Here is a 24,222-nt window from a genome sequence, read left to right on the forward strand (position 1 = left end):
GGGGCAGGGCTGCGCCGGCGGAAGCGGCGCCGGGGGCTGATGGCGGCGCTGGCGCGGGCCCTGGTGAGCGAAGGGTGGAGGGAGGGAGGGCAGGAAGGAGGGGAGAGAGCGCTGGTGCCGAGGGGCGAGCGGTGCGTGGGGCTGGGTTGTCCCCGCTCCGCCCCTGTGGCGGCCTCTCCCGCTGCCCGAGGGGAGTCGGCGGGGGCTGCTCCCGCTTCCCGCCCTGTGGCCTCGCACCCGGTCTCTGGCGAAGCAGCGGACCGAGCTTTCCCCGCGGAGTTTATGTGTGCAAAAGGGTTCCTGTGGAGTTGGAGCGTGTTCAGGGATGTTAGCCCCGTGAGCGGCTGAGGGAGCTGGGAAAGGGGCTYAGCCTGGAGMAAAGGAGGCTCCGGYGTGGGGAGGTTTGGCTCTCCGCAACTCCCTGACAGGAGGGGCCTGCCAGGTGGGGTTCGGACTCTGCTCCCAGGGAACAGGGACAGCATGGGAGGAAAMAGCTTCAAACTTTGCTAGAGGAGGTGCAGGTTGGACATCAGGAGGAATTTCTTCACAGAAGGGGTGGTCAGGCTTTAGAAGGGGCTGCCCATGCAGGTGGTGGAGTCACCATCTCTGGAGTTGTGCAAGGGATTCGGTGCCATGGTCTAGCTGCCATCGTGGTGTTGGGGTCATAGGCTGAGCTCGATGATTTCAGAGGTCTTTTCCAATGTAATTGCTCCTGTGATTCTCTTGTGTAAGGGTTTGGGCACCTSGTTAGGGCTGGAGACATGTGTCTGCCAGTGGGACTTTTCTGAGCTCAGTGTGTGCCCTGTGGGGTGGGCATTGCCCTTGTGGGACCTTCCCCTCTCACTCCGGGGCTGTTTGATAGCAACGATAGTGTAAAGATTCCAATTCCTGTGTTASTGGTCAGGCACTGCCACACCATCCCTGGAAGTGTTCAAACACTGAGGATTTGGCATTTGGTGACATGGTTTAATAGTGGACCYGGCAGTGCTGGGTTAATGGTTGGACTTGATCAGCTTAGAGGGCTCTTYCAGCCCAAATGGTTCTGTAATTAAAATTGAAAGTGTTTGGGTTCCTGTGAGTGTGTGGATTTCTGATCACTTCTATGCATTTGTGTGCATTTTTTCTATTATGCCTTTTTCTATATCTTTGAAGCATCTGCAGCAGAGCTCCTCTTTTTAACATGTTGTCTAGAAAAAGGAATTTTGTACCTGGGTCTGATCTTACGTCACCACACAAATACAGGGGTGGCAGTGCTGYTAAGTGGGGACAGATTTCCCAGGAACAGGAAAGCCTTTGGTCAGGGGACAATATCCACTTGTGAAGTAAGTYCCCCAAATTCTCGGAGCTGATGGGTGTGGTTTCCCCAGGCATGGTGCRCCCTGCCCTTTCCACTCTCAAGATGAAAGCAGCCAAGCACAAACCTGCCCAAGAGCAGCTGAAATGCAGCAACCTTGAGTTCCTGCTTTCTCCTCCCAGCTCTGCCCTTTCTCCGTGYTTTGTCCTTGCTCTGTTGCCTGCCTTTTTCTTGGCCCCCATGATTCAGATGCTGGAGCAACAGAACAGTGGCAACAGGTTCTTGCMGTTTGAAAACATTAAAGAGGCAGTGGTCAGCAGACAGGGAGGGGGGGAGTCCCGCAGGAAGGGAGCAGGGAGAGCAGTGAGACACCAGATGGGCTCAACTGTTTGTGGAGCTGCTCCCCAAGGGCAGGGCTTGCAATGAAAACCTGCTTCTAAAGGGRATTTGCCTCCTGGGCTTACCTGTCCTGGCCAGCTCCTCGCCCAGCTGCTGCTGGCATTCATGTGGCAAAGTAAGCTGATTCGACTTTTCAGCCTGACCAGAAAGGTTTCTCTTTAGAGAGGAGATGATGTAGTTATCTGCCATTTTTGTGATCTGAAGTRTGCTCAGCCTCCGCTCAAGCACTGCTTATCCCTGGCATTTCTCAGCACCTGCTTCTGCATTAGAATTTCATGGTTGCTTAATTGTATGAAAGCAAGTCTTCAAACTTTCCGTGTCTTTTCTTTCTACTGTAAATAAGGAAAGTTTTTTTTTGGTCTCACTTCAAACTYCTGGTGTATGATACAGCCCTGACATTTCAGCTCTACTCATTAATGCTGGCATTATGATAAATCTGGCTTTTGCCCAAGATACCTTGATAAATAACTTGTCTGCTACTTAAGAATTTTCCTAAAGGTTGCCAAGAGGATTTAGAAGACTATTGATATTCTTTCATCTCTCTTGACAAGGCAGCTGTCTGCAGACTATTCCTGAGTAATCCTGTTTAGTTTAGGCTTGGTACATTTTCTTTCTGCTAAGGGCAGAAGCAAAAGTACCACTTGTAATTTGAAAGTAAGGCTGTGTTTTGCAAACGGTGATGCTGGCTTAGAGAAAATTCCTTAGCTCTTCATGTTCCCTGGTGTSTGTTTTCTTTATTACTAGATTGTTTATCACATCTCAACTTCTAAGTGTATTTATGCTGATTTTATGTTTTGATATGTCTCTGTCTAGTTTTGTTGGAGTTGTGCTTTTCAACAGCTCTAAACCTCTAAGCTGTACCCCAACCTGGTCACGTTTTCCTTCTTATTACAGAGAAAAAGCCTCAAAAATGTTCTGTCAGATCCTTAGAATCTTGTAGTAATTGTTTACAAAAAAATGTTTCCTTCCTTCTCATTGAAGACTGTGTTAAACTGTTTATGTCAGAGCACTGGATTGTCTCAAAAATCTTACTTTGTGTGACTCAGCTGAAATGGCTTTTTGGATAGAAATGTATCATTTTCATAATTTCACTTGCYGGGCRGTRATGGCAGTGATGTTACATCCAAGGAGCAGAAACCTGAGTAGTTTTGCTGCAGTAAAAGTGGGAAAGTGTAGAAGCAGTGAACACTAAGCACATTTGTCATGGTAGGGCATCTCTCCCTTTGCAGTTTCTAAACCCCCAAATCAGTTCCTTTAATGWATCCAAAGTGGAGCTCTGGGAGGGGTGGAGGTGCAGCCTGTGAGGCCGATGGCTGCACTTGAGGGACAGCAGTGACTGTGAAGGTCACAGGAGGGCAACAGGARCTCAGGGTTGTTTTGTGTCTGTTCCTCCTCATCTGTGGGCATATGCTGGTCTGTGTTGTCCTTTCACTGGGCACCACTAAGGACAGTCTGACTGCCCACCCCATCAGGTATTAATACAAATTGAAAAAAATTCCTAAATTCTTCCTTTCTCAAGACAAATTTTCTCTTCATATGTTGGATGCATCAGTCTCTTAATCACCTTCATGGCCAGTGGAAAATGAACATATTTTTATTAGAAAAAGGCATWTCAATTCCAATGATATATGCATTATTTCCAGTATTAATGTAGTGTATGTAATGAAGGAGGCAAGTACTGTACTAGCTTGAATATTGCAGAAAGTGAGTGGTGCAAAGAAAGGCCAGGCAAAGAAAGCCCCACCTCTATTTTGTATTTGYTGGCATTGTCATGACAGAAAATAATTACCTTCACTGAAATTTATTGGGACAATATGTGCTTTTGGGATACTAAAATTCTTAGCTGTGGCTGAGTAAAGTAAAACAAAGATGCATAAAAGCTGTGAGTTGGATGARGGCTTTTTAGAGCTCACTCAGTCAACTGAAGAATACGTTTTAAGCATTTGGAATTTATTGTATAGACAGAAAAGTTGTGGTGTGGTTTTGTGATGTAGACAGCCCACCATTTCCTTCCACTCATCTGTTTCTGCCATCAGACTTGGGTTGGAGACTTGTACTGGAAGGCAAAATATTTTTGTAATCAAAATTTATACTCCTGTCAAGCACAAGTTGTTAGTTGAATCTGAGGGTTTTTAGAATCATGGAATATCCTGAGTTGGAARGGACTCACAAGGATCTTTGAGTCTAATACCCAGCCCTGCACAGACATCCCAACAATCCCACTCTGGGTCTGAGAGCATTGTCCAAAYGCTCCTGGAGTTCTGGCAGCTTTGGGGCTGTGCCCATTCCCTGGGGAGCCTGGGCAGTGCCCAGCACCCTCTGGGGGAAGAACCTTTTCCTGATATCCAACCTACACCCCTCCCCCACCCCACCACAGTTCCATGTTGTTCTTGTCATGAATGAATAAAACTTGTGGAAGCAGAAGGACAGTTAAACTGTTTCTGTGTCTTTGAGTCCTTTTCTTCACTGCTCGTCTCCTTGTTGTAGAGCTGCCAGACTGGAGTAACCCAATGGATAGCAGGATGCAGTGGATTGCTACAGACTGCTGCAGTCCCGGGCCAGTGTAGGCGGATGCTCTGCAGTATTTTCCAGGTAGGATATCAGAGCATGTTATTGTGTAAAAACTGGAGTGATCTTAAATTACCAAGGAAAAGTAATGGTTTTTAATGAAGAGGCTTCCAAAAGTGGTGTCTTCATTGTGTGTTGCCGAAATATCAAGGCAACTTTAGAGCTCTCTGCTGCTGCATGAGTGAGCTTCCACTCTTCCATTACATGCCCGGGTTTGTCTTTTAATAGATCTAAATGATCTGGTATGAGAAGATTAAATGCAGAAGTCCAAATGGAATTGTCCAAATCAGCTATTGCAAACCAGTCACAATTGCATGTAGTTCCTTGCATTTTATTTTACAGAACATTATACTGTAGAAAATCCTTGGACTTCCTAGTACTGATGGATTACCTTGCACAGYACATTTGTTGTTCCTGTGGAAGCTTTGCAGTTTACCTTCCAGTTGTGTGACAAACAGCATAGTGCCAGGGTGTGTCTGTCCAGAATAAATTAAATCATGAAATAGCAGTTAATGATAAAGGGTTGAAAAATGTGTGTAAAATGAACGGAATGAGATTGTATTTCTTGAGTTTCTTTCCTGCATTCAATGAAGCAAAATGGGGTTAAGCCTCTTCTTCGTCCTCCTGTATATCACTTRTGTCATAGAACCATGATGTAGGGGCTTCAGTTTCCCCTGTAAACTCTTTGGCTTGAGTGTCTTTTCTTGGAGAAGATCTCCCAGTTCTGGAAAAATTGCCAGTGATTTCGTAATGCAACTGTACTGTTAAAGCACCTGTCCATACCAGTAGCACGTGACATTGGGAGTAGATGTGGAAATGAGCAGTTGTGAAGTTATTGAYGAAGTTGGGCATTCTCTGAGCCACCAGTACATTCAGTACACATCTGGGGATGACTGCTCTGAACAGCATATTTACTTTGTCTGAATTAATTMATAAATAAGGTACTGCTAAGTTGAGTGTGCTTGGGAGGCTGTGATGTGTGATTATTCAGTGTCCAGCATCTTTCCTGGGGAGCCCACTCCTCCTTCCTGTGTTGTGCAGTAGCTTTATGATAGAAGTCACGTGCTTGCAAGTTACAGGGGTTGTAGTGGTGGCTTTTACACTGCAATTTGTGTTTTCTCAAGTCCAGTCCAATGGGCTGTAAAGTTGTACATAAAAATAGCTGTTTGTCTGCTAAGTCAGGAAAAGCAATTAGTCTTTATTAAGAGACAAGCCCCATAATTARAAGTAGTGTAAGAAAGTCAAAGCAGACAGCCTGTGGCTTTTGAGTGTAGTGTTCTGCCAGTCCATTCCACCAGCAGATTTATGGAACACTGGAAAATGTGTGGTATGGGGCATTAAGCATGCACAGCTATTTTGTTTGTAGCAGTTATGATAATAAATTCGTGCTTTTTGTGATACAGAGTTTTTCAGGATGAGCCAGAAGTAACTGACTTGGAAGCAAACTGTGGGTGGGTGATGTAAAGTTGGTGTTCTCTTATTTTTTTTTCTTTTTTTTTTGTCATTTCTCCTAGAGACRCAAGGCTGGCCCCTTCCAGCTCTCTAAGTTCTGGGGTGGATTGATTCAAGCCAATGGAGCCATTACACAGCAAAACAGATCCTTTTACAATACAATTAAGGTGAGAAGAGGGTGTTTTTATTGTTGGAGGGCACAAGTGCTAGAGATTCTACAGAGACAGGAAGTGAAACACTTCTCAGAACATGTAGGAGACTATTCAGCCTTTCTCTAAGTTGTTTTAGCATAGTGTAAACAATGGGCCCAGTAATTTCAGGAAGAATTCTATTCCTTTCTAGCAAATGAAGGGCAGGCATAGGAAGGTGCAGTTACAGTTGGATTMTCAGGATGAAGGTTCCATTGACAAGGCTGAGGACTTCCTTCCAATGAGGAAAGAAATTAAGTCAAGATATTGGGGGCAGATGTTCCTTCCACACTTCCTTATTAAAAAGGACACRATTTCTGATTCTTTAGTTTGGAAATAATGTGTGATGACTGTTCTGCTATCTGCTAAACACTGAAAATTGTTGCGCAGTCTACTAATAACAGCTAGTTGTGTCATAATTTGCTTACTGTTCATCTGTAATAATTTGTTTATCTGTGATCTGTGTGTCTTTTACATTTWTTGTCTTGGAATAAAAGTTTTCTGAGGCATGAATCAGCTCCATAAGATCARTTTACCACTTAAACTGAGAGTGTTAGCATCTCACAATTAGCATGTATCCTGATCCTGCTATTGTTAACCCAGTGCAAAGAAAATGGTGAAATGGAATGCATGCCTGARGAGCGAGGGGACAGAAGGAAAAAGAAAGTTAGGGACTGGTGGGTAAAACTTCCATGAAAACAATAACCCCAGTTTGCTATCTAGCTAATAGTGCATTTTGCTAGTGTGGAGTTAGAGGTACATACTAAGAAGGATTTTAAATTTATTATTTTGACATGGATAGGACAAAAGGAGAAAAATCAGAAAGATGCAAGGAAAGAACCCCTGCCTGCTCTTTGCATTTAGTTGCATTTAGGTTTTCCCTCTTATAGYCAATTTTTCAGTGTTTTTCAGCTGGTGAGGTAAACCAAACATTTTGCAGGTAGATATTGAAGCATATACAAAAGGGTTGCATAGTTTATCATGGCCAGAGTTAAAAGTGTAATCCAGGCTCCCAAACATGGTGCATCCCCTTAATCCCTGTTCCTGCCTGCACTTCTCTCTACTACTTGCACAGGCAGCACTTCCAGAGCAGATCTGGGAGAGCARTGGTGACAGGACAGTAGATTAAACAAACCTGGAGTGCCTGGTCAAGGACTCAAGATTTGCTTTTGGTGTATTGGAAAGGGCAAAGCAGGGGTACAAGGGTTGAAAGATGAATTGGGAAACTTCTTGGTTAAACTAGCCATGATGTAAGAAGCCAGGCAGGATTTATGACCAGAGAGGAAGCAGTTTACAACAGTGTAGGTTTGAGGTGGGTTTTTGGACTGCAACTTCATTATTTTGAATAGAGAAATACTTATTCATCTTTGCAATGTGAACTTGACTATGCACTTCTGRTGGGAAAGTGATTTGGAGTTAATGGTGAGCTTAAGCCTGAGTAAAGACATACACCTAGAAAGATTATGGGAGTCTAGGATAGGAGCTATATTTTGGAAAGCAGATTTCTGTACAAACTGTTTGAATGTGAGCTTCCAGTGGGATACTTTTATCACAATGGTTATGCAATGTTTGCATTCATAAACAGAGGTTTGTCACATATGAAAACCCGTGGAATATTTTCAGRGGAGACCTAAACAGGTTTTTGTTTTGTTGAACAAAGAAAGCAAGCAAAAAAACCCCTAAAATTCTCTGTTAAATTTGTAGCTTTGCTAACTAAAATGATGTGTCAGATTTAATTGCTCAGACTGAAATATGTGCTATTTCAATTTTACAGCATCTTTCTGGAAAAGATTCCTTGCAGCCGTCTGAAGAAAAAGTGGGTGCTTTTACAAGGATAATAGAAGCAATGGGGTTCACAGGACCACTCAAGTACAGCAGATGGGTAAWGCAGTAATTAAGTAATTCTTTAGGTTGTTTTATAGTTCTAAAAAGCAGACAAAAAACACCCCAAATCTCTTTCTTATAATAGGAGCAGTACTTAATGGAAAAATTTTAATTTAAATTCCTGTTCTCTGATGCAAGGAATTAATAACTCGTATCTTGAGCCTCCATTGTCTGTGACTTGCCATCATTGACATATGCAACAATACTGTATTTGGTTTGTAGAGTCTAAATCCTTCTTGATTTTCCTCAGATATCTGATTTTTCACTTCATTYATGCACCAAAGAACAGAGTAAGAGCCTTACCCAAGGGGATTTGCTGAGCAGTCAGTGATGAGATGTGGTGTAGTAGTTGTTCTGGTCACTGCTCAGGGGTAGCTGACTGTGGCAGAGTCACAAACAGATCCTTCTCTTTCTCTTTTTCTTTTTAAATGGCCCTTCCTAAAGCAGTTGATAACAGCAGCTCTGTAAAAGACACCTTCAGTTCTTTATGCAAAAGAAAAAAAGATGAAATTAAGAATTTCTTTTCTCTGAACTAGGAAAGAGTATAAAAGAATGAGAGGAAAAGGCATCTTGAAAGAAGGACTGAGCCTAATTMTGTTGGAATTAAAACCAGTTATATGAATAAAAAGATTAAAAATAAGAAAAATTTAAGGTGCTTTGAATAGCTGCAAGGCAGAGTGCACCCTCTCTGGGACTATTTGAAACTGTTGCTGATTGCATTCTGCTCTTCAGAAATTGTAAAATAAAGATAAATGACATGTAACAGGCTTGGGTATTTTGGTTAAAATCAGTTGCTTTAATCAGGTGATGCTAAACCTCATGAGAGTGTAGTTTCTCTCCCATGTGCTTGTGTACATATTGTTGTAATAAAGATTCTTGTTAGCTCTAAGTGTTGATTTCAGAGTTCTCCTTAATTGCTGCTCTTTACTGCCTGCTTTTGGCTGGGGAACCTGGGTTGGGAGAGAGTTATTTTGTGGTTAGGGCCCGAGAGACCTGAGTTCATTTTTGGCCTTGCCAGTGCTCTCTAGGAGATCTTTGGGAAGTTTCTTAATATTTCTCTGCTTTTTTTCCATTTTATTCTCCCTTCCCCCACACCTCTTCTACACCCTAAAACTTCCATGATTAAATTTCATCAGTTTCTCCTTTGTTACCTGTGTTATTTAAGGGCTGGATTGTGGGGRCTGTTCTTTACAATATGTTTTTAATGTCTAGTAATGCCTGCTCTGGGGCAGTGGCTCTCACCAGGGAGATCTCTGCTCACAAGCCAGGCAGTGTTTCCTTTAAAAGGGAAACCTTCAGAACTCCTGWAAGCAATGTAAATCATTTTACTTCAAGAAATTTAGATGTATGTTTGATTTTTGACAGAAGCCTGAGATTACTGAATAAGAAAAATAATGGGCTCCTGTGTTTCCTCAGCAATCAGTTGTAACTTCTTTGTTTCTCTTTTGGTTGGTGGAGACACAAATAATTACTATGGTGATTTGAACTGCAATTTAATAGGCATGGTAGTCATCCCTGCAATATGGTGAGCACTGAGATAATCACTAGTATATGTCACTAGAAAAAAAAAAACCAACCAAGAAACCAAACCAAAGCAATCCAAACCCACTTCTCTTTAAGATTTTTGCTATTAGTCATTGTGCTCTTTGAAACTTCAGCACATGTGTCTGTGTTCTAGGTTATACCCTGGAGGTATTTGGGGTGCAGGGGCAGGCCAGGAACAAAATGAGAAGTGCCAAAGCACCTGGGAATACCTCATGTTGTTCATCATTTGGGATTCCCTTCTCACTTAYGATGCTTAGTCAGTCAAGTTTTATTTCTCTAGGGAAAAAAAAAAGCACTGTTTTTAGGACATGTATGGTAAATGACTTCTTTAATATTTAAAATTAAATTACACAAAGTGCTCTCAATTATAAACATCACTTAAAATTAATRGAAAAAACTAGGGCTTTCAAATTGGGATCTTTGGAGACTCTGTAAGGAAAGCCATTTAGTTTATATTTTCGGTAATTATATCAGGTATTATAACATACTAGGTTTGGAAGGATACTCAGAAAGACATTCAATATTTTTTTTTCTTTCAAGCCAAGATTAATTATACTCATGCCATTGTTGGCAAATATAATAGTTTAATGTGCTCCTGAAAATCTCAAGTGATGGTGATTCTCGAAAGAGGCATTTTCAGGAAATGGCAGTGTACTTAACAAAACCAGCAGTGTTCACCAGCTCTGGTGATGAGTGCTTCAGGAGTTGTCTCTTCTTTTTGTTTAGAAGATCAAGGTGGCAGCGCTGCGCATGTACACGTGCTGTGTGGAGAAAACTGACTATGAGGAGTTCTTTAACAGTAAGTAGTGGGCTGATGGTGTTTGGATGCTGCCCTGGTAAGAGAACTACGGTGGAATGATGTCATTGGATAAATTTATGCTGATCAATATGACAACAAAAAGACTTGTCAGACTGTACCAGAGCTGGCAGCTGACTGTACTGCAGCTTTCCCTTAAGCTCTGGAGTGACAGGGGTTCAAGGGGAGATTCTGGAGTATGAGRCTGTTATATTTTACCTGCTTCTGTGGGGAACAGGAGCAGGGGTGGGATGGGTAAAACTCCGAATATCCTGGACTTTCAAGGGTGTTGCCATTTTTTATTACTAGGGGTAGGATAAACAAAGAATACAAGTATGTCTTTCCTCTTTATAGTGGTCAGAGGTTCTCCATGTCCCTCTCCCATTCCCAGTATAACTGGGGTGCAGGTAAGGGAATCACCCCATCTATTGATGCACAACTTTTTTATGACACAAGGTCAGAGCACAGGGATGACCTGTCTGTCTCTCTTTTGTGGGTGGGGCAGGTTTGGCTACAAGTTAAGASACCTTCTACACTTTTTTCTACACTTCTGCACTGACCCTGACTGCATTAAATGAGGACATTTCTCTTGACTGGTACAGAGTATGATTAGAACAGAGATAYAAGTCCCTCCTATAAATATATAGGTATAATACTGACTTGGATTGGCATGTTTATTTTTGATGTTGTACACAGTGTTTTAACTGTTAGCTAAAAAATCTTCTGCTCCTTTGATTAGTTTCAAATCTGGTTGGTGAAGGGGGAAGATGTACTTCTGAGCCTTTTGGAAGCTAGAATAGTTTTTTTTCTTACGTGAATTATTTCCCATGTCAGTGTGATTTAGCTGAGAATAAACTTGGATCTGGCCTGTCATCTGGATTCCTGAGCTACCTGATGCTTTCTGGTAGCACAGATTGCGACTGCTGCCTCATGAGAGATCAGCTGAAGGCACACCTTCATCCAGTGCAGRGCTTATTGAGGGTGGTTTATTACATGATGTTGCTACTGCAGGATTTTTGAGTGGTTTTCAGAAGGTTTTCCAAACCTGTGATGTGGTTTCAGCAGTTGCAGGAGTGAGAGGACTCTGTGAGCAGTAGGATTCATCAGTAGTGATCCCAGCTTGAGAAYCTCCTTTTCCCTGTGCACACCCTCTCCCAGCTGTGTGCCCTCCCAGGCTTGCTCAGATAGGGTTTCCTCTGTTTATGGTRTTCACCTCACAGACAGGGGCTTTGCTGTCTTTACCTGGTGTTTCACTATCCCTGTTTAATTGTACAAAGATATATAAATGTTGCCCTAGCTTAACATTTAAAGGAATTTCAAAACATATCTGTGAAAAAAGTGCTGGCACAGATTTTCAGGCTCAATACTGAGAAAACCAGCTTCAGTTTGTTTTTTTTTTTATGTTGTCTTACTGTCTTAAAAAGAAAACATATATTTTAAAAAATAGGATATGTTTGCATGGACTTGAGACAGTTGCTCAGTAAGGAACAAGGCAGTTTCCTGGGATTGGTGGGTGCATCATGCATTGKTGGTGCAAAAGCACCTGTGGTGCTGGGATCAGTGCTTGTGTTTCAAAGAAATAATTTTTTTCATAGCAAAACAGTTAAAAGAAGTTTTTTTTTTTTACATCTGTCTACATAAGAACTGCAGCWGTTTGGGGGATTAGCTCAAAAATTTAACAAACTTGTGATCCATGTTGGAAAGTGGTTTCCCTAAAACACAGGCAGTTTGGGATGGGCAGGTAGCTTTTAACATGATTTTGCCATGGAGAGGCTTTAAGTTATGGTTCCATGGGCAKCTGAGTTGAAGTAGTGGCCCAAGGAAAAAGTCTCACTTTTCCATCCTCCTGTGCCCCTGCTCTGGACTGAACAGTTATGTCCTTGGTGAATGTTCAGGTCACTGAAAGAGAACAGCCCAGTTTATTGATATCCTAGTTTGCTGTATTGGTGAGCTGAAGTGGTACTTGGAAGGCTCTGGTGGAGAGCAGCTTTGGCACAAAGCAGCTGCCAGGGAGTGCAYGATTGAGAGGGGAACATGGCATGAAGCAAGAGACCCAGCATTCGAGTTCACCATGTTTTCATCAAACTCCTCATCAGGAGTTGTTCTTTTCCTTTTTCAACTAAAGATGGACATTGCTTAAACCCATTGCTCTCTACTGAAGGAGCAGTCTGGAGGACTAGTGGGAAGAAAAGCAATTACCTGTGAACTCTGCCCTGGTGCTGCAGCAGCAGAGCAGTGCCTGAGCTCTGTGGGTGCTGCACCTTCCCGATGCCGTGAGGAGCCCCAGGGCAGGACGGTGCTGCTGGAGCCACAGCCATGTGCTGACCTGTGCTGTGTTTGTGCTCTGCTGCCCCCAGCACTGCTGGCTCTGGAGGGTGCTGATATCCAGGTGAACAGCTCAGAGTAGCTTTGCTCTCTGGAGAGCTTATTAGCTCTTTCCCAGCCGTGTGTGAGTGCTGTTAACCTGCTGAGCTGACCTGGGAAACCTGCAGCAGCCATTCACGTGTGAAACCACTCGTGGGCTCCTTAACCTGAGTGGACAGAACCAGTTCTTCACAGAACCCTCCCTCTTCAGCATTTCTGGACCTGCTTTTGTGGCGTGGTTGTGTTGTGGCATAGGAACAACTGCTCTATAACCTTATGGAGCTTGGGTTGGTGTGTGGTTTGTAGGGTAGCTCTCTGACAGAGGACAGTGTAAAGAATGGGCAGAGTGGTGGTGAGGACTAGGACAGTGATAGCATTTCACATCTTATGGGCTCACTTTCTATCTCACTGCATTTCTGCTGATGCCCAGTGGGATTTCCAACATTGTGGCAGATTATGAGAGCCCTGTAAACAGCCTGTCTCTGTATATGCCTTGGAACAGCGGTTCCCAAAATACAGACTGTGGATGAGGCCACTCTAGGATATAAAGGTGTTCTAATTGAGACTCTTTAGTATGAAACTGCAGTTAATTTTATTTGCTTGCCATTCCWTGTCTCTTGATATTGGATCACTCATAGACAAAACTTTGGGAGCTCTGCTTTASATCCCATATCCCAAATGTCTGTATGTGCTGCTTATGTGGAAAGCAGAGCTATTTTAGGACTTCAGCTGTTTCTTGTTTGAAGAAGAGGGAAGCAGTACAGGGAATAAGAAAGTTGCTGGTGCCAGGCTTGGCACAGAGCTTGGGTAGTTCTGATGCAATGGAGGAGGCAGCCTGTGAGGAAGGAGCTTCATGCCTGATCTGGGACTTGAAAGGTCAAAAGAACTTTTAGGATCAGGCRGGTGATACTCAGAGCTGAACTGGGGTTTGGCTGATGAATATGGACTGTAGGGTTACCTTGAATTCAACTTGAGCTATTAATACTGTTAATTCTCTTCAGTCAGGTAGCTGCAGCAGGAGGGAGCTGGTCCCACCAAATCAGCCTTTTGGATGGCTCTTAGTGGGGCTCAAAGCAGCTCAAGAAGGCTGGAGATTACACAGCTCTTGATTCTTGTGTCCCATACCGCATCAGGTGCCTCACAGGCTCCTGCTGCTGCCTGTGAGGGATTCAGGGAGCACTGACAGAGTGTGCATGTTCTTTTGCAGGATGTGGGGCTATTATCCTATTGTGTCCTTCCTAAAGTTGTGTTAGTGGCAAAGATGAGCCATCAAGAAAAAGTCAAGTTTTGCATTCCTTACTTGATGAATTTATAGTGCAGAATATGACTGCAGGAAAACACATCTCCTCATAGTTCTGAGCGTTCCTGTCTCTTATGGTACCAGACATGACCAGGATGTGTTCTGTGCTCAGAACAGGTTTATACCCCAGCTGATAATGTCACAATAATTTCATACCTAGTTTTATCATCAGACATTTTTTCTATATCAGTTTTATTCTGAGAAGACTAATTTTGTTTCATTATAGGATGGGTCATTCTTCTGAGATAAGTTTTCCAGAATAAGGTGTCCCAACCCTCCAAATTTTAGAATTCCATTATTTTTACAAAGCTGATAGCTAAGGGCAAGCTTGTGGCTTTAAAGGAGCCACCCCTCCTTCAAATTTACCATGCAGACTGTCCAAATATAGAAGTTGAAAATTATCTATAAAAATAGAATTGCAACTCTTGGAAACTTAGAGAGAAAAAAAAATCTTGTCTCCTGGGTACTGAATAGGTCTTTAAAAACTTTCCATATTTTCAGGAGTAGAGGTGTGAGCTTTGCTTTCCACTGCAGAGTGATTTCTGTGGTGGGGGACTGATCCATGGGAGCTCCTACTGGAGAAACCTCTGTCTGAACTGAGTATTTGACTCTTGCCTGTGGAGCCTKCATTTACTGAGATGGTTTGGTTAATGCAGGCATTGTGCTCTCCTGCCCTACTTAGAGATGCCTTGGCATGGCTTTAGGTCAAAGTAGTCATTTCTAGGCACAGGAACTATTTCTAATGGGAGTGAGAGATCCAAAAGGGGGGAGAAGGGTAAGGGAGACTTGTGTTTAATCTCCAAACATGGACTGTTAGTGTCTTTGTACTGACTTGGAGGTGATGTGTGGACACTGGTGCTGAAGCTTGGCACCTCCTAGGACTGATGGAGTCATCTCCCTGGGGAGGGAGGAATAGTGGTGATCTGTTTGCTTCTTATGACCAGAGCTGGCATATAAAAAGAAAGAGGCTGTGGAAGTATCGYTTGATGATTCAGGTGAATCTCCCTGGTAATATTTGACAGCCAAGAGGTGTAGGAGCCAGGAAGGAATCTATTAGTCACAGGAGTGATAAGGGTGACTTCCCTGGGGCACATCTGACTGGAAAGTCACTTTCTGAAGGCTCTCTGGCCTTCTTCCAGCTAGGTTTGAACAGCCCAGAATATCCAAGTGCTAGCCAGGCYGAGGTGACTGTGTCAGGTCCTTCTCATTAGGTACTTCTCTTAAAAACTTCTCCAGGAAACATGTAGAGGTGAGTGCCTGGGAGGAGGGTCTAAGATTGGCAGGAACTGAAGAATTTGGCATGCACAGAATCCACAGGTTCATTTTTTTCAAGCATGAGGAAGAGTAATATGGTTCCTGTGCCACGTGGCCTAAACCTCCAGCCTCACATCCTAACAGCACATGGAAATGCATCATATGAATGCACATATGGACAAGCCATCTTTGGGAAAATCAGTGGCTGTGGGAGTAGAGCTGAATCTGGAAACAGATTTGTTTCTGTGGTTGGTCGATGGGTTTAATCCTAATTTAGCCTGGCTGGAACACTCAGAGTGCTGTGAGCTGTGCAGCCATGGAGTAAATCCAAATAGTGGAGTGGGAGYAGAGACCCAGGTAACAGAATTCTGTCCCTGGCAGCAGCACATGTGAAGGAATAATGTAAGAATGGAGCAAAGTATCCATTGATTCCTCCCTATTACTCAGTACTGCTTTGGGATTCCCAGCTAGAAGGCACRTTTGTCTCATTTTCTATATTGGAATTTCCACCCCCCTGTAARTGTTATCCTAATGAGCTCTAAACACCTGAAATCTTTCAGAATCCACAGCACCATGTGGCTGAGTGTTCTAGAGTTTAAGCACAAATGTGACAGTAAAGGATGTTTGCTTCCACTATAAAAGGACTGGTACTACTGAAAAAAASTCGGTGCATTTAGATTTTGTTGTAGTGAATTTTGTTAAACACAAAATGTGATTAAATTAATTTTAATACTTTGTTTTGGTCTTGTGTTTTTTCTCCCGCTGTCCATCAAGGGTGCCAAATGCCAGATACTTTGAATTCATGGTTTCTAGTAGCCCAGCTTCACGTCTGGTAAGTGAAAAGCAAAATAGTAATATAATTATTTTCAGGAAATTGAGTTATATATATCCTAATGTGAGAAAAAGCAGAGCCTTATGTCCGTGGTTGATAATAGAGGTTATATTCATTTTACTGATGACTGAATTTCAGCAGTTTTCTACTGAAGAACAAAAGTCCCATAGAGAAGCTGACATCTCTTATATCTCAAAATTCCTCACCAGTGAAATGATCTTTGCCATGAGTTTTCTAAAAGCCTTGCTCAGGCTATGTGGAAAAATCTTACTTGGGTGTTTTAGGAAAAGTTTAAATTTATGTAAAAGTCATTTAAATTGGGAGAATTTGTGGTGATGGGAAGCATTTAACAAATTATAGCACTGGCATTTATTCTTGCACTTCTGAAAGTACGTGCAGGGTTGTGAGTGCCAGCTTGGCTGCATGTAAAAACATTTAACACCTTAAACGTGAAGTTTTTTCCCTTTTTCGTTTGTGAAAATGGTAGCCAAAAAAATCAGGTTTTCATCTAACATTACATATTTGTAAAGGTCAGAGGATGCACAAGGGAGTACAGTMATTTTTTCAAGTGCCAGATCTTTCAGGGAACTGAAGTCCATAGACTTGGGTCCAGCTGTCCAAAGGAACTGAAAGGAAGTTTGTACTAAAATAACTGCACTTAAAGCTCCTTATTTTCTTGTCTCCTGCTTTTTCCCTTCCCTCCTTTCAATTTCCTCATCAATRTAATGAAAGATGGGGCAGCTCATTACACTAAAGAGTGAATGAATTAGCAGAACCATTGGAAATAATAAGCATTTAATGAAATCAGTAGAATCAAGTAAGGAAGACCCTTGATATTTGCAGTTTATTTATYTCCTACTGTTCCCTGTGGGAGCAAGGCTTTAAACATGAATTGGTGAGCTAATAACTCATACAGGTATTTTGGAAACTAGTGCAATAAATGTTAAAAACCAGACTGTTTTTGTAAGTATCTGAGTAAACCAGATAGAGCTGAGATGAATCTGCAGATAACGCACTTTTTCACAATGGTGTGATTTCTCATTGACAGAAGAATGTATCCTATGTTTAATACACGGCACCAAATTCAAGATGAATTATAAAAATAAACAAGGGAACTATGATAGAGATGAAACTGGTATAGGATAGGCACAAGTTTCTAAGATCAAAGCTACATTGGCTTCTTTTGAGGGTGGCCAAGAGTCACTGTACTTCCAACGGGTGATGTTATGGTGAGATTTGCTGAGGAGAATTAAAATACTCTTATGTGTAAGGTATGGTGGACAGGTTGGCAGCAATATCCTGCACAAGCAGGAAAGAACCAAATCCTTCTGCCTGGTTTGACAGCAGTGGAAATTTTGAGTGTGGAAGTTAGCACTAGAGGTTACATTTTTTCAGGGCTTATGAACCYGGSTCCTTTGTGGTCCTGGCAGCTTCAYGTAAGGAGCRCTGTCATTCTGGACCACAAATGAGAGCTCCAGTTTGATATTGCAGGACACAGAGAAGCCTGTGACAGKCCTTTTCACTATCTGAGTCATTGGGAAATGCTGCAGCTTTGCTTACGATGATTTCAGTGACCATCCTGCCATGACATACTTTGCTTTCCCAGGCAAGTTGATTGCTGTATTCTCTGGAATTCTCTTTCTTTAGGCAGTTTGACTTCAGTCAAGTGGAAGCAGAAGTGCTTCTGCTAGCTCTGTCAAGGTCAAGGACATTCTACCGCTGTCTGAAAGCTCCAGTTCTCTTTTCCTGTTGGACCATTGGTCTCAGGGGCTCGAAATCTTCCTGATCTGGTGGCCAGCGACCTGCCAGGAGATTTTGATGATCATCTTCTCCTGTTCCYCCTAGCAGAGCTGTCTGCATCACTTTCTGATGTACTTACTTCTTGCCTCTTACTCAGAAATTCAGTTTCAACTGATTTAGAGTGCCTTCTGGAATTAAAGAAGATGAGAATTTTTCCTAGTTTATTAAACATTGTCTCCTTTTCTTGCTGTTTTTATTATCCTGCCTGTTCTAGTCAACTTCTCTGTGCTTTCTGCATCCCAGCTTTTGTAGACGTAAGGTTCTTGTCAGGGTMTACTTTCTTTTTGAACCTCTGGCTCTTATTTCTTCTTCTGTGAATATAATATTCCTACTGACCCCAGTCAGAAAGGGAGGAATTCAGGCTCACATGTTTAGCCTCTGCTTTTGGAAACTTCTTTCAGGATAATATACCTTTAGAAACACTCCAGTGCCTTCCAGTGCAGTGCTAAAATCATGCTTTAAAAAATCAASCCATCAAWATTATTTAGAAAGCCAACCTATCATTATTTTTTCCTGAATGTCTTGTTTTTGTAGGCTGTTTCTGTTACTTCACACCTTTGATGTCAGGAGGACTCCTGGTTTATTTTTAGAAGTCCAGACTTTTAGAAAAGCTCTTTATTTCCTCTACTGGGTTTGCATTTTCCCATGCAGTGGCATCTGAATGAATTATTGGCTGAGTCCAAAGCTGTTACCMAACTGCCAAAGAAATTGCTTGGGTAATGTCTTGGTTCAGTATTCATCTCATACACAGAGCTCCCTTCATATTCTCACCAGACCAAGTATGGTGATATCTCTGTAGTATTTAGGATCAAACAGAGCAGTGCTACGATCCCTGTTCTATAGGATGCAGAGACCTATTTCAAACGTTCATCTAAGCATTGTTTTTCTCATGGARATTTGCACTTGAGAAGGTTTTGATTAGCCTGAGGAAGTCCAGAGGAGAATGAGCACCTCCAAATATGTAGAAAACAATTCCTGCAGGAAAGGATTTCTGTGYTTTCCCAGAGAAGCCTGAGGACCCAGTGTGATTTTGAAATGTGCTGCTTCAGAAGAAAGGGAATTAACTCTTCTGTGTCTTAATTGCATCAGAACAGTCTTGCTTGAGAGAGATTTTAAGARTAAGTTTATTTGGAATGTCTTAGGCATTTAGTTGATCTTGCCTTAACATGAGGGAATGGGTACAACAGTCTAAGCAAAGGCYCCAGGGGAGAGGAGGCTGCACAGGCAGGCTGGGTTCTGTCTGCTGGACAGAGCAGTGGTGGGGAGCTGGCCATGTGGGGCCCAGGAGAACATTCAAACCTCATTAGAACCTGTTGAGATTCTGTTGATAATCACCATTCACTGAAGTGTAATGTCATGGAAAAGTTAGTTCTGGAGCTTCCTGCTGTCCCCCAAGCTAGTAGCTGTTCTTGAGTGTGTTAAACARAATAAAGCCTTCCAAAAATGCTRTTGATACTTGTGTTGTTAAGCCAGRATAATTTCTCTGTACAWCTCTAGCATAGCTCAAGAAATAGTTTCTCTGGAGAAASTGAGGAAGCAGGAATGAGTGGCCAGGGGTGCAGGGGACAGCGGGAAGCTCCAATTGGGCTTTGCCCTTGATGGCTGATCACAGCTCGATGCATGGCACAGGACACCTCACAGCAGTGATCAGGGGGTGGCAGCCACTGCAAAAGCTGTTCAGGCTGGTCTGACACTCTGGGAGCACTGACAGAAGCAGTTGTAGCTTAGGCTGTTGTGAGAAACTGCAACATCTCAGCTGACAAGAGCTGAGTTACAGATGCTCCTGGTCCTTTTCAGCTATCCTTAAATATCATTTTCTTCTGACATAATCTCTCTGCAAAACTCAAATATAGCAAAAAGTATCCAACTCAACCAGTGTGAGATAGACAGCTTTCTAAAGACAGTTTGGAGTCATTTTCCTTTCAGTGCTTGATGAATATGAGTCAGTATTTGACTAAACCACAGAACAGATTTTGCAGTGAAAAGATGAAATGTTTCAGGCCATGGTGATCTAGTRAGGARGTTTATAGGCTTTAAAGAGTGTGTGTTGCCTCAGACAGCAGGTGTAGTAACAAACTACCAAACTTTCAAGTAAGCTGCAAAATTCCATGATCTCATTYGTGGTGCTGCAGAGCAGCTCTGTGACAGCACTGCACATCCAAACACAGAGCTGCCTTTTAGGCTCCATGAGTAGCAGGTTTTCCTCTGCACACCACTCTGGTCTTGCTCATCAGTGACCAGTTGTTGCCTTTTGGTCTCTGCACTGCTCCCTCCTGCTTGTCCACCACAGAAGGCACACAGGATAGGAAACACTATTTATGCTCAGATGGAACTTCTCTTGTCTGAGTTTTTCATCCCTGAGTTTACCTATTCAGCAATAGAAGTATAAAAAGGCTTTTTTTAGCTCAAAGTTAGTCTTTTAAACTTAATCTTTTTCTCTTTGACTTGTTAACAGTGGATAAAAGTTTTGAATTCAGTAATTCACTTTGTACAGTTCACTCATGTGAACTATATAACTCATGTTCACTCATGTGAACTATATAAAATGCACAAGAGGAGTAAAGCTTTTGAAACTGTAGAAGTACAATGAAAGTTTTAAGCTCTTCGTGCATTTGTTTTGTGGAAGGACTGGTACTGGACAGTTTTTCTCTGATAGCTGTTCTATGACCACTGAGCTTTGTCATCCTTCTRTTAGGAAGGGAGGATTTGGTTTTTGATGCCATCTTAATTGCATTTGTTTGCTGGGACAGTGGTTCTAACAAGCAGTAAGAATATAGGACTGCTGCAGTTTTTGCTGTGTTCAGTTTTTGCCTCTGTGACTGTTGCTGGCAGTAAGTTTTGCCACTCTTGCGGGTTGAAAAATAYTTTTCTTTKACTTATTAGTACACAAGATAGAGCCATCATAAAGAGGATATCTGTCCTTTTACAGATCATTTCAACATGCTTCAGGTGTTTATGATTTTCCATGCTGAGCTGGCATTCACAAGACACCAAATACTTTTAATGCCTGTAGATCTTATATTCACTAAAGAAACTAACCTATTAAAATTAAATAATCATATTTGCCTTTTAGCTGTTGTGGCATGTTCAGTTAGTGTGCATCAGCTCCACAGTGACCTCCAGCAACTCTGCTGTCTTGATTTTACAGGAGTTGGGAGCAGTTTCCCACCCTGTAGCATGTCTGTGAAAAGCAGTGGCTTCTCTCAGCTCCAGTGTCTGAGCATCACCTTGTCTGCAGTCACTCAGTCAGTCCTGACCAGGCACTTCTGCCWCTCAGCACAGGAGCAGAGCTGCTGAATGAGGTAGAGAAGATGGAACAGGTGATGGGACTGGTCCCAGCCTGCTGAGCAACCAGCCTCACAGGCTTCAGTTCATGCTCTTTACAGATATTTTATACGAGGCAAAATAAAAGGATTATTTTATTTTTTAGACAGAACAGCAACAATGAAGTTCAAGTGGCTTTAATGCTTTAAAAAAAAAGTAAGAAAACTCAACCTGATATTCTTATTAAGATCCAACAATGCACTTACAAACCTCTGAGCTAGTCTGTGTGCTGCTTGTGGGAGTTTTGCCAGGTATCTGGACATGCATCCGAAGACCCCGGTAGCTGAAATCATTTAGGACATTGCTAATGTGGGTTGGTTGAAATCTGTAACTTGCTTAAGCTTTCCCAGCTTGGCTAGTTGGGCTCTTACAGCACATGGGTGCACCAAGCTGAGCTRCAGCTGGCTCAGAGCCTGGGATTAGGCAAGCCATGTGTTCCTGCTCCGGMGGGTGAGGTGTTCTTAAGGCTGAGGAATTTAGGTTGCAGTAGTGTTTAACTAGATTACAGTACTGTCAACAACAATAGAGTCCACTGTCACTCTTCCATGGCTGGATTGGCCAAAATCCAGCAGATACAGCTCCTGAGTACAGAATAGAAAAATTTGTGATAGTTTCTTTGAAAAAAAAAAAAATTAAAATCCATGTGTGTTTTTCTCCTGATCACAAACATATAGGGTAAGGAAAATCTTAAATGAGCTGGAATGTATTKAATTTACTCTTTCCTTTTTTCAAAAAGCCTGTGAGCTCTGAGTGTGKTGTGTGCTCTTGCAGGATGTGCCTGGTGAGGCTGAAGCAGGAGGGGCGCACGGGGAAGTACATGTGCCGCTACATTGTTCACTGCATGTGGGAGGATGTGGAGCAGCGTGGCAAGGTGATGGGGGTAAGTCCTCTTTCATGGTGTTAGTCCTGATGATTCCCATCTTCCAATGCTTTTGTGGCTTTGCATATCTTAGAAGAAGGCCTGAGAATCACCCTGGTTGATTGCTTTACTAGCTTAAGCTGGTACATGCAGCCCTCACTCCTGATTGTTCGTTCCCTCAGCTGCTGTATTGAGCCAATGACCTTGTTCCTGAAAGTGTGTCATGGCCTGGATGAAGGTATTGATTTTCTGAAATTAATTGATTTCCTACATGGTTTGCCATGGGATTGCAGAAATGGATGCTGCTACAACAGAWTGGATGTTTGAGGGCAGGATTAAGCAGCTGGGGTAGGGAGGAATGTGACTGGTGCCAAATCTGTAATCACARCTTCAGTAATTCCAGCAGAGCTTTGAGTTTTCTCTGTACCTAAAATGGTAAAAGGAAAGCCAGTCAACAAGAGTTTTATATCAAGTTCCTGTGTATGACTATAACTAGTCCTTAGTGTATTTTTCATTTTGGATTCTCAGTATAAGTGGTCTTTATCACAAAAAAAAAAAMAMAAMCCAAAAACACCTSCTCTAAGGAGAGAATAGCTCCRAGGAGAGTTCATTTGCAAGTTTGAAGGAAGAGGGAGGTTGGATCGTTCTGGCCTATTCTGAGGAAAGTTATGGTAGCTAATTGTAGTGGTACTTTTTGTCCTTAAAGTCTGTAAATGTGTTTCTCCAGCCCTTTGTTGGTGATTGCCTGGAGAGAAGGCATTGCAGAGGCGGTGGAAGTAGGTGACAGCTGAAGGTGAGGTGCCAGTGTTCAGGGCACCTGTGGGGGAGAACAGGGCTGGAAAAGATCTCCCGTGTTGCTGAAAAGGATGATTAGAGGTTTGTCTATGAGTAAAAAAAATTATGCTGTTAGAGAAGTGACAGTTTTCATATAGCAGTAATTAATTATAGGAGTTATTGTCAAGCCTTAGTTGTCTGTTCTATTGGAGAGGCTGCTGGGTATTCTGGTATTCCTGATGGTGCCCGACACAGGAATTGACCAGTGGGGTAGGATTTGGGATGCCATCACATCAGTAATTCAAGAAGTTTCTCTCTGGTCCTTCCTTCCCTTCTCTGAGTTGTGCCCTGATTGAACTCTTTCTCACCTCTCACCTTTAGCAATTGCAAGGAGTGTTAAGCGACCAATAAAGRGCAGTTTCCCTAGTGCTACATTCTCCTTGTTAATCCCAATCTATTTATCCCTAATGATTCCTTTAAACTGATGAAATGACAGAGGGTTTGTGGCCTGATGGAGGGATACCTGTAACAACAATTTATTTTCAAGTAATGTAGTCCTGCAATCAGTAAATATTCTGCCTCCAAAAGATGGTAGTCAAATGCATCAAGAATAGTAGATAAAAAGATGACATTAATGTTCCTCTGTCAATGCTTTCAAATCTTTCAAATTTCAGAATCTGAGTCTTTCTCAGAAATAAGATAAATGAAAAGAAACTTCACTGAATACATTCAAACACTAAATTCTTATCTGCATAGATCCTAGGAGGTTAGAAAATTCCATTGCTTGCTTCATSTCTCATGCAGTGTATCAAAGGTCGAGATAGAACTCTGATTCCTTTATTGTGGTACCAGTGACAGAGCACCTGCATGGAATTGCTGGCTGGATGCAATTAGTTTGACTTGCTGACATACAAAGTTGCAGTTCTTTAGCTTGYTTCCAATGCAGCAACAATGCCAACCCTTGATGCAGAAAATGGACACTATATTCCTGAAGTGATACTGATGGTTTGTTGAAATGTGCCATCTGCTCGTAACTGGTTCATTGGAGCCAAAAGGGGTAGAATGTAAAGTATTTTAACTGCTAATTTACATCAGCTCCAGCTCCAAATGGAGTTTGTATTATTTCAAAACCTGGTTGTTAAAACTGCTGAGATCTAAATCTCTGCTACAAAGTTTTGGGACCTGTTAGCCTGAGCTCCTTCAGCACTCCTGAATGTCGGCAAGAGTCAGAAACCCAAACTTGACACAGCTGTAAAAACACAAGGAGAGCCTGTGGCCTCAGCAAATTCTACTGGTGCAGGCATATTTCAGATATAAATTTTACTCTGCTGTTCCTAGTACTAATGAAGTCAGTCTCTTTTGGTGGGTTTGCAGCCAGGTGTGTCCAGTTCTGTGGCTAACCAGTGCTCTTTACTTAATTTTTCCACTAGTGACATTTCTRTCAAACTTTAAAAACAAACAGAAAAATTGGCTTGATGCAATAGCTCCAAGTGTTAATAGTAACATTAGGCTGGGTAAAAGACTTCCTTTGGATCCTGCTTTGCCAGAGATCTCCACCTYGTGGCTTGCAGGGAATAGATTTATACTGT

General features: G+C 42.4%; 1 protein-coding gene across 2 annotated transcripts in view; it reads left to right on the top strand.

Moving 5' to 3' along the window:
* Positions 1–7: 7 nt before the first annotated feature.
* The window catches only part of LOC130585019 (ubiquinol-cytochrome-c reductase complex assembly factor 1), a 42,646-nt gene continuing 18,431 nt past the window's right edge, over positions 8–24,222 (top strand). The window contains exons 1-7 of one of the 2 annotated variants that reach the window (XM_057385320.1): positions 8–63; positions 4,181–4,285; positions 5,776–5,880; positions 7,676–7,783; positions 10,057–10,129; positions 15,819–15,876; positions 21,772–21,880. In XM_057385320.1, coding sequence (XP_057241303.1) covers positions 40–63; positions 4,181–4,285; positions 5,776–5,880; positions 7,676–7,783; positions 10,057–10,129; positions 15,819–15,876; positions 21,772–21,880 — 582 coding nt within the window. In that variant the 5' untranslated portion in view covers positions 8–39. The remainder of the gene's footprint in view (positions 64–4,180; positions 4,286–5,775; positions 5,881–7,675; positions 7,784–10,056; positions 10,130–15,818; positions 15,877–21,771; positions 21,881–24,222) is intronic. The other variant, XM_057385321.1, reaches the window with a different exon arrangement.

This window comes from Malurus melanocephalus, unplaced genomic scaffold, assembly GCF_030028575.1.
Source record: "Malurus melanocephalus ecotype Western Australia unplaced genomic scaffold, MMel_1.1 scaffold_810, whole genome shotgun sequence".
Lineage (NCBI taxonomy): Eukaryota > Metazoa > Chordata > Aves > Passeriformes > Maluridae > Malurus > Malurus melanocephalus.